Source organism: Bison bison, unplaced genomic scaffold (assembly GCF_000754665.1).
Source record: "Bison bison bison isolate TAMUID 2011002044 unplaced genomic scaffold, Bison_UMD1.0 scf7180017864371, whole genome shotgun sequence".
NCBI lineage: Eukaryota > Metazoa > Chordata > Mammalia > Artiodactyla > Bovidae > Bison > Bison bison.
Genome location: NW_011494943.1, coordinates 1979744 through 1992397, shown reverse-complemented (window position 1 = coordinate 1992397; position 12654 = coordinate 1979744). Strand labels below are relative to the sequence as shown.

Here is a 12654-nt window from a genome sequence, read left to right as displayed (position 1 = left end):
GGCGGCTCAGCAGTTAAGAACCCGCCTGCGAATGCAACAGACTCGGGTTCAGTCCCTGGGTTGGGAAGATCCCCTGGAGGAGGGCATGGCAACCCACTCCAGTATTCTTGCCTAGAGCCTCCCATGGACAGAGGAGCCTGGCGAGCTACAGTCCATGGGGTCACAGAGAGTCAGACATGACTTAGGACTGAGCATGCGCCCACGCATGGCATGTGAAGGTGTGACTTTCAAAATTTTAGCACCAATTATAGATGGCACTCAACAAATACCTGTGAAATGCCTGGCTGAATAAATAACACTGTTCTGTCGCAGTGCGTTCATATGGTAATATTTCTGTATTGATAGACTGTTCGTGTTTGGAGTTGCAGTGTTCCCTTTGATTGTGGAAAGCATATTCTATGCCATGTTGAATGAAACCGCTGATTTGGAGTTTAAACCTGAGTTGTATTTCCTCTCTCCGGGACAACTTCCCCAGGGCCCCCGTACCAGCTTATTGATCATCAATAACACAGGTAAACAGAAAAACAAAATTTAAATCCAGAAAAAAGTGATTTTTATTGTTAAATAGCACAGGTAGGGGGAAGCAAATTATAAGAGAGTAAAATGTGTGTTTAAACCTCACTATGGAAAAGAACTTGGTGAGGGGCGATGCGTGTTTGTGACTTTGGAGCTGCTGGGACAGCGGAAGGAGCCTGAGTCGCCTGTAACTCATCTGACCTGCCAGTCTGTCCGCCTGAGGGTCCTCAGCTCTTCTCGAGATGGAGACGGGTTTCTGTACTCACAGAAGCACTCGGTTTTCAGGTCTCTGCGTTACAGCAGCCTAACCCACGCCAGAAACTCTATACACGCCGACTGATAACGTGACAATGGCATTGTTAGACACTGTGCCCCTCCAACAAAATCTAGGAAGGTTCTTTAAGACCGATTAGAACCCATGATCTTGTTACCCTAAATGATGGGCAATTGGTTTTGCCTGACTGCTTATTTCAGGCTTCTTCGGTGGCTCAGTGGTAACAGAAGATAGTGGAATGGCTTCTCTTTCATGGGCCAGTGTTATTATTCCTTTGCTGCCCACAGAGACATGCCTTTACTCGGCATTCTACAAATCTTGACTGTGTGTGTGTGGTTTATTTTTAAAAATGGTCACACGTACTCTTGCTTTCTGTGGCCTTCTGTTCTGGATTTCATGCTAGAATCAAACATTGAAGATTTTATACAGTCACTGAGGCATCAAAATATACTTTCGGAGGTGGATGACTTTGAAAACAGAAATGGCACCGAAGATCCCTCTTACAATGGGGCCATCATCGTTTCTGGGAAACGAAAGGTATGCTTGCCGCTTGCCTCTTGTGTTTGCTTTTATGAAAAAAAGCTAAAGTGCTACATTTTAGCTGATTTAGTGAAAAGTCAACCCAGCTAGTATTCAGTGACAACGCAGAAACACGTGGGGTCATCATTGAGTAAACTGTGACATTTAAATAAGTTGTTGTAACACATTTTTATCTTAAATTTTGAATTAGAAGATTTTTTACATTTGAAGGTAGCTAGATGTCATTGCATTATTCAGACTCAATAAAATATTAGACCTTCTGAGTACCAAGCCCTGTAATTTTGAATTTAAAAAATCCCATTTAATGATGAACTACCCAAGTGATATTTTTATATATTGAGAAAATACATTAAATACTATAATAATCACATGAAACCTCTGGGAGGAAAGTGCTCTCAGTTTATTATTTAATATTTTAATATGTTTCAATTTGGGTAACAGAGTGCAAGTAATAGAGACCCTCTCACAGGAATAAGACTATTGAAAATACATCCCAATCTTCAGTAAAACTCTGAGTTTACATCCCAGTGGAAAGCTGGGGCCGGATTCCGTGAAGCTGGCTGTTTCTTTCTTGCTACAAGGGAAATAAAGCAAAAGTCATTGAAGATGAATCACTAGATCTCCCGACAGCAGGCACTTGGGAAAATGCGTAATCTCTGTGCCAACTCTCGGGAACTCCACTGCTTCTCAGCGGCTTTATTTGTTCCTGATCTCAGGTGTTTGCTGTGAACGATGGGTAACGTTGGACGATGCAGGAACACTTTTAGAATTCTGTGTGTCTGTGGCTGTGCTGGGCCTCCCCTGCTGTGCACAGGCTTTTCTCTGGGTGCAGCGAGTGGGGCTCCTCTCCAGACTCGGCTTCTCTTGCTGGGCCCACGGGCTCTAGGCGCGTGAGCTCAGTAGCTGCGGTTCCCGGGCTCTGGAGCACAGGCGCTATAGTTGTGGGCTTAGTTGTTCCGTGGAATGTGGGATCTTCCCGGACCAGAGATCGAACCTGTCTCCTGCATGGGCAGGCGGATTCTAAAGAATCCACTGAGCCACCAGAGAAGCCTGCGTGAGCATCTTTATAAACATGAAGAACATAAAGGTGGTCTCAGAAAGTGTGAAAACGCTTCATTGGCAGTGTAATCCCATGCTTACCTCCTACCCAGAAAATCAGGGTTCCTTTGCTTGCTCTCTGTAAGCCTAGTGTCCCCTTGTCGGGGCCACTGTTAAATCCTGGTCGATAAAACTTCCTCGTAAGCAAAATGAGAATGAATGATTTCAAATCAGTAATGCTGATAAAAATGCATATTGCCAGCTCTGCTATCTGCTGCACCAGAACCTAATGTACATGAACTCATTTAAGCCGTGTCCCAGCCCGTTCACTGGCCCCCCACAAAAGAGAAAGGTGATGCTCAGAAAGGCAGTTCACTCAGGCGGTCACACCGTCAGATGCGCCGCCGCCAAGCTCTCTCCTCTTCAGCGGCGTATCACTCAGGCGGTCACACCACCAGATGCGCCGCCAAGCTCTCTCCTCTTCAGCGGCGTAGAGTCGTCACGGTGTCTGTCTTTGTCTCCTGGGAAGGACTATGGCTTCTCAGTCGTGTGCAACACCAAGCAGCTGCACTGCTTCCCTGTCCTCATGAGCGTCATCAGCAACGCGCTGCTTCGGATGTTTAATCAAACACAGCGCATTCGGACCGAGAGAAGCTCATACCCTTTGGTAAGCGCTGGGTTTGCTCGTTTACCTTCTTGGGCTGTTGAGTAAGTGCTACAGGTCCTCTGGATTGTCAGTCCTAAAAACCACTTCGTCTTAATTTTTCAAACAGACTATATTTAGCAACGTATGATTTTTCCTAAGTTATCACTAAAGGATTTGCATGAGGGGATATTTTTCAGTATTCTGTCATAGTCGCCTAAGGAATCTGCTGAAAAACTACAAGGTTGACTGCAGAAGTGTCTTGGAGACAGAGAGTGAGAGTGTGTGTGTGTGTGTGTGTGTGTGTGTGTGTGCGTGCGTACAACGGGTTGGAAGTTGGGAGCCCTGGTAACCAGCTTTAGAATCTTGTAAAGCCAGTATTGCTCGGTGGTGGACCTTTCATTGACTCCACGGGTAGCAGATTGACTGAAATGAAGGAGAATCCGCTGGCTCTTGGGCCACCTTCCCTTCAGATCCATCCCTTCGCTCACCCATCATTGCTCTGCATCGCAAGGGTGTCTGATACCCAGAGCCACGTTCTCAGGGGTCTTTGTCAGCCGGCTCTAGCCTGGATTTAGACAGCAGGAAGCAGGGATCGGAGCCAGGAGGGCAGAAAGGTCGCACACCGTGGGCTCTGGTCACATCACTTCCCCTTCACCTTCTAACCCGGAAGGGACAATGGTTTCCTTACCCTTGGTTCCTCCACTCTCCCCACCTGCGTAATCTTTGCGTGATTGACTTCCCTCTGTTTTAAGTACTGAAGGTGGTGAAGACTTTCTGATTAGGCCCCCACTGGTACCCTAGAGGATGTCCTGAAGCGGACCCTGACTATTCCAAACCAGGAGGTTGGGAGAGCAAGAAACGCAATTGGAGACAGAGCCATCAGAAGCATGAGCCCGATCTGTGACAGAGGGCTGAGCTCGGTCGGGGCCTTCACTGCCTTAGTGGTGCTGGGCGCACACGTGGGGTAGACGGGGAAGACTGAGCTCAGCTGAAGCTGCCGCTGGCTTTGAGAGCGGGGCGGTGGCCGGACAAGGGGGTCTGAAGGGACCCTGTCGACAGAGGGGCCGCTGGCTAGACTGGGGGCACTGCAGCCCCTCTTGGTCATTGACTTTCCTCATTTTATTGCTTGTTTAGTCAGGATCAAAATGGACCGAGGCCCCAAGGTTATTCTCTTAGACATCCCCAGAGGGGCATACCTTTCTCCTTTCAGCCATTCTCAGAAAGACAGTGACGCATTCTCCCTGCTGAAACATTAGAATTTGTAGATGTAGCTTCCAAAGCCTGAAGGAAAGTTTGAGAATGATTTTGAGACAGGCTTACTGCCCTGGCCTCCTGTAATTAATCCTGGAGGCAGCTCTGTACCTGTGTGTGCTAAGTCGCTCAGTCGTGTCTGACTCTTTGTGACCCCATGGACTGTGGCCCACCAGGCTCCTCTGTCCATGGGATTCTCCAGGCTAGAAGACTGGAGTGGGCTGCTGTGCCCTCCTCCAGGGGATCTTCTGGACCCAGGGATCAAACCCAAATCTCTGACATCTCCTGCACTGGCAGGCAGGTTCTTTACCACTGCGCCACTTGGGAAGCCCGCCCCGAGCTTAAGGCCAGACTCGGACACCGATTTGGGGGAAGTGAGTTCAAGTTTCTCTCTTTGACGGTGGGCCTAGTGCAGTGAGGTTTCCTTTCAAGTCTGTGCTTCAGAAGCTCCCAGTCAGCTACCAGTATCTTCACTTCTTCATCACTAGGTTTGCTGAGGAAGACGGTTGCTCAGGCCTGAATTATCTACTTCTCTCATCATTCCTTAATTATTAGTTTTTGTATTGTGGTTTAAAAAAAGCCCCATAACGCAAAAACTTAGCATCTAGTCATGTCTTAAAATGTCTTTATTTTTGATTGAAGGATAATTGCTTTACGGTATAGTGTTGGTGTCAACACGGACCAGCCATCGACATACATAGACCCCTCCCTCCTGAAACACCCCGGCTCCCACCCCACCGCACCCCCGAGGCTGTCAGCTCTGTTTCAGCTCCCTGAGGCACACAGCAGATTCCACTGGCTGTCATTTCATCTAGGCGTTTTTAAGGGTACACTTCGGAAGTGTTCAGTATATTCACACTGTCGTGAGTCAGGTCTCCGGAACTCTTCTGTCTTGCAGAATTAGCACTTTATCTCCGCCAAACAAGACTCCCTGCTCCCCGCCAGCTGTGGCCCCTCCTGACCCCCGTTCTGTGGCTCTTTCTGGGAATCTGACTCGTGTCAGTGGATCACTTACCAGCACTCGTCTCTCGTGCCTAACTTCCTTCCCATTTCCCGACACCCCTCAGTTCACACGTGTTGCAGCGTGTGACAGCACTTCCTCCTCTAAGGGTGAATGATTCTGCTCATGCATACCCGTTCATCTGTCTGAGGACTTGTGGCTGCTTATGTCCCTTGGCTCGTGTGAACAGCACTGCTATGAACAGTGCAGACAGGTCTCTGCTTTCAGTTCTTTTCAATACACGCCCTGAAATGGTTCTGAGTCATTTTTCACTTGTTTTTTTTTTCCCTCGGAGTTGAAGCTTCACGTTGAGTGATCAGGAACTTCTACCCCTCCCCACCTCTGTGGATGGAGATCGATGAACTAGATGTGCGTGTTTGATTTTTCAGTACTTCCAGAAGCACGTGCTTTTGTGAAGATGGGTATTTCTTTGCTTTTTACAAATGCTCACTGGTTTTAAGCACTTCACTCTATGAATGTGGTTAATGAATTGTTTTGTTGAGGTGGCATCGACTTACAGTGTTATATCAAGGTTTTCTGGTGTGACACTGTGCTTCTGCTCGTGTGCCCCACCAAGCGCGTCCTCTGTCTGCAGGGCCACATGCTGCTCCGGACGAGGCTCCCCCAAGGCTCGTTCTTCTTGTTTCTCGTCACATGCAGCCTGTCTCCTTACATCGCCATGAACAGTGTCAGCGACTACAAAGTAAGAAGAGGGAGGAGGGAAGAAAAACGCGGGGCCTCAGCCATTCTGTGTTCAGTGCTGTGGGTGTTCTCACAGGAAAACAGTGTAACGTGTGTAACTCAGATAATACAGTTCGATATTCTTTCTATCAAGTCATAAAAGTTCAGAGAAGGCAATGGCACCCCACTCCAGTACTCTTGCCTGGAAAATCCCACAGACGGAGGAGCCTGGTAGGCTGCAGTCCGTGGGGTCACTAGGAGTTGGAAGCGACTGAGCGCCTTCACTTTCACTTTTCACTTTCACGCATTGGAGAAGGACATGGCAACTCGCTCCAGCCTTCTTGCCTGGAGAATCCCAGGGACGGGGGAGCCTGGTGGGCTGCCGTCTATGGGGTCGCACAGACTTCAGTCGGACACGACTGAAGCGACTTAGCAGCAGCAGCAGCAGAAAAGTTACTTCTAAGAACACAAAGTGCTTGTTACTTCAGAATGATAGGAAGAGGGCAGCAGTCTGGCGGGCACTCAGATTAATCTAAACCTTCAAAGGGGAATATGATAAAACTTTCAGCCACATTATTTCCTAACCACAGGGAAGAAACCATTGATACTGAAATCGAGGACCACAGTTAAGACTTTAATCCACTTGCCATTGTGCAGAATACAGTTTTTTGGTTGTATTTGTGTTGGGTCATGCCCATTATGGAGGCAAGACAGTCCCATCAGATTTAAACAAGTCATCTCTTACCATCTGAGTCAGTAATTATCCAGGAGCATAGTTATATAATGGAGAATTTACTGTTCTTCGGATGACAAAATAGCATTTCTTTTGAAGGAGACTGATTCAGGCTTTGATCATTAGGAGGCTGCTGTTCTATTTATTCTTCAAACCTACCAGATAAAACAATTCTTACGTTTAAACGTCCACCGTGATGCACCTGGCTCTTTTGTCATTGGCCTCCTAAAAGCGGTGTACACGTAATTAAGATATTGAAAAAGTGAAAGTGAAAGTCACTCAGTCCTGTCTGACTCTTTGTGACCCCATGGACTATACAGTCCATGGAATTCTCTAGGCCAGAATACTGGAGTGGGAAGCCTTTCCCTTCTCCAAGGGATCTTCCCAACCCAGGGATCGAACCCAGGTCTCCCGCATTGCAGGTGGATTCTTTACCAGCTGAGGCACAAGAAATGCCCAAGAATGCTGGAGTGGGTAGCCTATCCCTTCTCCAGCGAATCTTCCCAACCCAGGAATTTAACTGGGGTCTCCTGCATTGCAGGCAGATTCTTTACCAACTGAGCTATCAGGGAAGCAGATTAAAATATTAAAATATTAGACTTTTAAAAATTTTAGGGACTTCCCTAGTGGTCCAAGTGGTTAAGACTTCGCCTTCCAATGCATGGGGTGGAGGTTCGATATCTGGTCAGGAAGCTAAGATCCCGTGTGCCTGACAGCCAAAAAAACAAAATATGAAACAGAAGCAGTATTGTGACAAATTCAATAAAGTCTTCAAAGAATGGTCCACTTCAAGACACTTAAATCTTTTTAAAAATGTATTAGAATATTAGATTATATTTACCTTTGAAAATCACCTGATGTGTTGTTTTTTGTTTTTGTTTTTTTGTATTTGAATTCCAACTGAATCCATGTATCTGCTATGGTTTTCCATCAGAAGAGAACCAAGTCCCAGCTGTGGATCTCTGGCCTCTTCCCCTCTGCGTACTGGTGTGGGCAGGCGCTGGTGGATGTCAGCCTCTACAGTCTCATGCTCCTTGCCATGTATTTGATTTTCTACCTAGCAAACAGAGAGCACATTTATCTCACAAGCCGAATTGTATTTGCTTTGGTAAGTAACAATGGCACAGAGAGTATCTTACACAGCAATTCATGGTAAACTTTCGCACTGATGCAGTTTCGTACAGTAGTGATGTTTCCATTCTTGGTCTGTCACACACCCAAACAGAAACCACGCAGAGAGCATGTGTGACGAGAAGCTTCAGCAACGCTTGTAACCTCTCCCTCAGTTAATGTTTCATTTTCTTGACTTTGGTGTGTCTTTGTATTGTTTTCAGGTTGTCCTGACGCTTGGTTATGCGGCTTCACTTGTCTCCCTGATGTACGTGATAGCATTTATTTTTCGTAAGAGGAGGAAAAATAGCGGCCTTTGGTCATTTTGCTTCTATATAGTAAGTATTTACACAAACAGTTCTTTTTCAAACTTTCAGTGTAACATTAAACACAGTCGCGTTTGCCTTGAGCAGTGGGGACAATCAAGACCTTAAAATCACACCCTAGAAAGGGGAGCGAGTGTAACATGTTACAGAGTCAGTGATGTTCCTGGAGAATTCGTGTACGACCTTGACTCGAATTTACAGAGAAGGTTCGTGTGCTGTGCCTGCTAAGTCGCTCCGTCCCGTCCGACTTTTGGTGACCTTGCTGTGGCCCGCCAGTCTCCTCTGTCCACAGGATTCTCCAGGCAGGAACGCTGGAGCGGGTTGCCATTCCCTTCTTCCCTCTCCAGGGATGGAAACTGTCTCTCGCGTCTGCATTGGCAGGTGGGCTCCCAGTAGCACCACCTGGGAAGCCCCGGGGTCGCAGAAGAGTTGGACACGACTAAGCGACCGAGCTCGTAAGATCACCGAAAACTTGGGTGGAATGTTTATCAAAGCTCTGGGGTTGCCTGATCTTAACATTTCAGGCGCCTTTTAGTGAATTCCTCAGCTGCTGGTGGAATGTCTGTCTTGCATACACAGCTCTCAGTTCTTGGAGTAGGAGTCTTGAAATCACAAGAGGAACCCAACCAAAGTCCACCTGCTAAGAAAATGCGCATGATGTCATCCACTGATTTCTGTAAGAAGTTGGCAGCGAATTGTCCTGGTCAGCAGCTAGCTGTTGACTCACCCTTTCTCAGTGGACAGCGTTCTGATTTGGCATCTCTAGGTAGTATTGGGTTGGCCAAAAAGTTAAGATGTTATGGAAACACCCAAGCGAATCTTTTTGGCCATCCCAGTATTTCTCGGTATTCAGCTGGTAGTGACTATAGAGATACTTTCATTTGGAGGACTGATTTTGAGATAGTCATGAAAATTTGGTGCACCAAAGTCTTTCCATTCGTACTTTGCCGTGAGAACTCTTTTTTTTTTCCCCAGCCAACAGACTTAATAATACTGCACGATGTAAACCCAGAAGCCGGGTAAGCAGAGCAGATGTCGTCTGACTGACGGTTGATTTCTTTTTAGCCGGTACTCTTGGTTTGCATACGTCCAGAAAAGGTGGACAAAAAATTCGTGCACACACTTTGTGTTTTCTTGTCGTTTTGGCTGTGAATAAAGTCTCTTTCAGGGCTGATGTTCAAGCGATGTCAGGGTTATTGGCCAACAGGGCCTCTGATAGGCCTGCTCCTGTCAGAGTGAGTGAGGACCCAACTATCCTGGTGTGAGCAACCTCGGAGACACTCTTTGAGCTTACTGGTCTTCAGTCCTAAGTCATCAGCAGCCCGGAGTCGTGCTTCCTTTTTCTTTATGTCTTTGCCCACTCACTCTGTTGGCTCTCGAGCAGAAACCACTCCAGGCTGAGATTTAGTAAATGCTGCTGCTGCTAAGTCACTTCAGTTGTGTCCGACTCTGTGCGACCCCATAGACGGCAGCCCACCAGGCTCCCCCGTCCCTGGGATTCTCCAGGCAAGAACACTGGAGTGGGGTGACATCTCCTTCTCCAATGCAGGAAAGTGAAAAGTGAAAGTGAAGTCACTCAATTGTGTCCGACTTTCAGCGACTCCATGGATTGCAGCCCACCAGGCTCCTCCATCCATGGGGTTTTCCAGGCAAGAGTACTGGAATGGGGTGCCATTGCCTTCTCCGTTTAGTAAATGCACTTCTAGACAAATGCCCGCTGCAGTGTGTCGAGGGAGAAGGCAGCCGCTGGGTTACCAGGCACTCCCCACTCACCCTGTCTGCACAGATCCGACAGCCTCTCAGATGAGGACTCACTCAGCATCTCCGGTAGAACCACGCCTCCCCCTCAGCTTTCGTTGCGGGAGCGGGCCAGGGAGGGGCTTTCCTCACGGATGAAGGCTCTGCAGTGATGCTTTCAGTCGGGAAAAACGAGAAAGAATTTTCTCAGCAGATTTCAAAGTGCGTCAACTCCCAACAGCAGATGACAGCGCTTCCAGAGCTCGAGACGTCAGACTCTGCCAGAGCGGAGCATCCGTGTGTCTCCACTTAGAGAGCAGAGACCCTCCCCTTGTCTCCCCCGCTCTCGCCCAGTTCTGTACATAGTAAAGCATGCAGGGCAGGTGAGGGCAGGCTTCCTCCAGCGCCTCGTAGAAGCAGACTGGAGTCTGCACCGTCTTCCTGTGAATTCCTCCTGCAGAATTCCTCAGCGGCAAGTGAATAAACCAACAAACAAGGAAATTGGGCTTTGTTGTTTCTAAGGAGAGTCATGATGATACCAAGGCCTTTTCTCTTAGGTTTGTGGATTAATATGATGATTAAGACGTTCCCACTCTCGTGTGAATGAGTAAGCCTTAGCAAATAAAGAACCACAGCACAGAACTGAACTTTTGACACTGAAAAACTACATTTTTCAAATCAAAATATATCTACAAATGATTGGAGATCTTTTGTCTACAAATGATTGGAGATCTTTTTCCCCCTTTATTGCCAATTAATTTTAAATTTATTAAGGATTAAAATAAGACAAAGCAGTATTGCAAAAACAAAGCAAATTTTGCAAACTAAAAATTTCTTTCTTCACAATATAAAAAAAACACCATAGTGTTACAGTGTCATACTTGTTTATGTACTTTCAGATTATTTTCCTCTTTCTTTGCATTTGTCAGTTTCTTTTTTTATACCACTGAAAAGTAACCACATATTTACGGAATATTGAGATGTCAGATTTGAAAAATAATGAAGATTATCTAGTATAATTCTCCTCATTTTATGGAGGGAGAAAATTAAGTATTCTGTTTTTGGATTTTTTTTCTTTGATGCTTTAATCCTTTATAATTTCTTTTTTTAAATTTTTTATTGAAGTGCAGTTCATCTGCAGTGTTGCGTTTAATTTCTGCTCTTCAGCAAAGTGACTGTGACACATGTACTTCCTTTCCCGTTGAGGTTGATTGCAGTATATTGACTGTAGCTCCCTGTGCTCTATAGCACGACCTTGTTTATCCGTCCTGGACATAACAGTTTGTATCTGCTAGTCAAGTAACCTATTTAAAGTCACACAAAAATTAGTGACAGACTCGGGATAAAACTGAGGTCTCAGTGAGTCTGTTTGAACAATTTAGCTCTCACCTTCGTCTCCAGATTTTCCCTCTAAGCATTTCCTGTTGGGAGCGGAAGGTCATACACTTTCTGATAACAAAATCTCCTCCCTTCCCTTCTCCCTTTGAAAGGAGTGTGCCTGCAACGAGGGGAAACTCCCATGTATTTGATCAGAACACCCGCATCTCACGTACTTCCTCTAATATCAGTGGACTGAGTGTGGCGCTAACATGCTTCCCCTTGCCTTGTAGGTCACGGTCATCGCATTTGGCATCATTGTGCTATTTGGCTCAGGCGTCCCTGTCCTGATACCTTGCATGGCTTTAGCTCCCTCAGCAACCTTGATTGGATTTATAGCTTTTTTGCAAAAGGTAAGAAATGTTATCAAATGTGCCGTTAATTTTGAATGTGCAGCCCATTAAAGTGTTTTGCCTAAATCTACGAAAACAGACAGCAGGCTGGTGTTTTCCTGGAGCTGAGGTGGGAAAGGAGTGGGTGTCTCTTTAGGGTGGTGGAAATGTTCCTAAGTTAATTGCGGTGATGCTCTTGCAGCTCTGCGAATTTACTAAAAAACTTTGAATCGCACACTTAAAATGAATGAATTTTATGGCATGAGAATTTAACCACAATAAAGCCATTTTGAAAGCTTTGCCAGGAATTCCCTGGCGGTCGGTAGTTAGGACTCAGGACTTTTGCAGTGGAGGGCCCAGGTTCAATCCCTGGTCAGAGAACTGACATCCCAAAAAGTATACCAGGCAGCCAAAAAATAAAAATAAAAGCTTCTGCACTTTACAAAATGTAAACATTGTCAAATGTATTTAAAACGAATGCCAGATGGAAACACATTGCCTGATTCCACGGTATTCATTATCCAGTGTGAGCGTATACTCACATACAGTAACACTTACTCATCGAGAAATAGAAGTAAACTGATGCTGAAGCGCCAATACTTTGGCCACCTGATGTGAAGGTGGTCATTTCCAGTCTTTGGAAAAGACCCCGATGCTGGGAAGGATTGGGGGCAGGAGGAGAAGGGGACAACAGAGGATGAGATGGTTGGATGGCATCACCGACTCGATGGACGTGAGTTTGAGTAAACTCCAGGAGTTGGTGATGGACAGGGAGGCCTGGCGTGCTGAAGTCCATGGGGTTGCAAAGAGTCAGACAAGACTGAGCGACTGAATACCAGACAGTAACAACTCTGCTGTGCGCTGTCCCAGTAGTTAAGGCGCCACATGAACACCAGACAGTAACAACTGTGCTGTGCGCTGCCCCGGCAGTCGAGGCGCCATGGCAAGCAGGGCAGCACTGGTCTTCCTTTCACACTCAGTGGAGACAAAGACAGAGCGCCCCAGCCAGTCAGCGCCAGGGCCCCCAGGTTGCCAAGGAGACGGCGAGGGGCAAGGGGAAGGTCCGAGCCCAGCTGGGTCCCTGGGGAGCCCG

The 12654-nt window shown here is 46.7% G+C and overlaps 1 protein-coding gene across 3 annotated transcripts in view; it reads left to right on the top strand.

Moving 5' to 3' along the window:
- The window catches only part of ABCA6 (ATP-binding cassette, sub-family A (ABC1), member 6), a 68022-nt gene that overhangs the window by 40730 nt on the left and 14638 nt on the right, over positions 1–12654 (top strand). For all 3 annotated transcript variants that reach the window (XM_010856076.1, XM_010856075.1, XM_010856077.1), the window contains exons 23-29: positions 346–512; positions 1194–1327; positions 2898–3035; positions 5861–5968; positions 7614–7787; positions 8014–8127; positions 11463–11582. In XM_010856076.1, coding sequence (XP_010854378.1) covers positions 346–512; positions 1194–1327; positions 2898–3035; positions 5861–5968; positions 7614–7787; positions 8014–8127; positions 11463–11582 — 955 coding nt within the window. The remainder of the gene's footprint in view (positions 1–345; positions 513–1193; positions 1328–2897; positions 3036–5860; positions 5969–7613; positions 7788–8013; positions 8128–11462; positions 11583–12654) is intronic.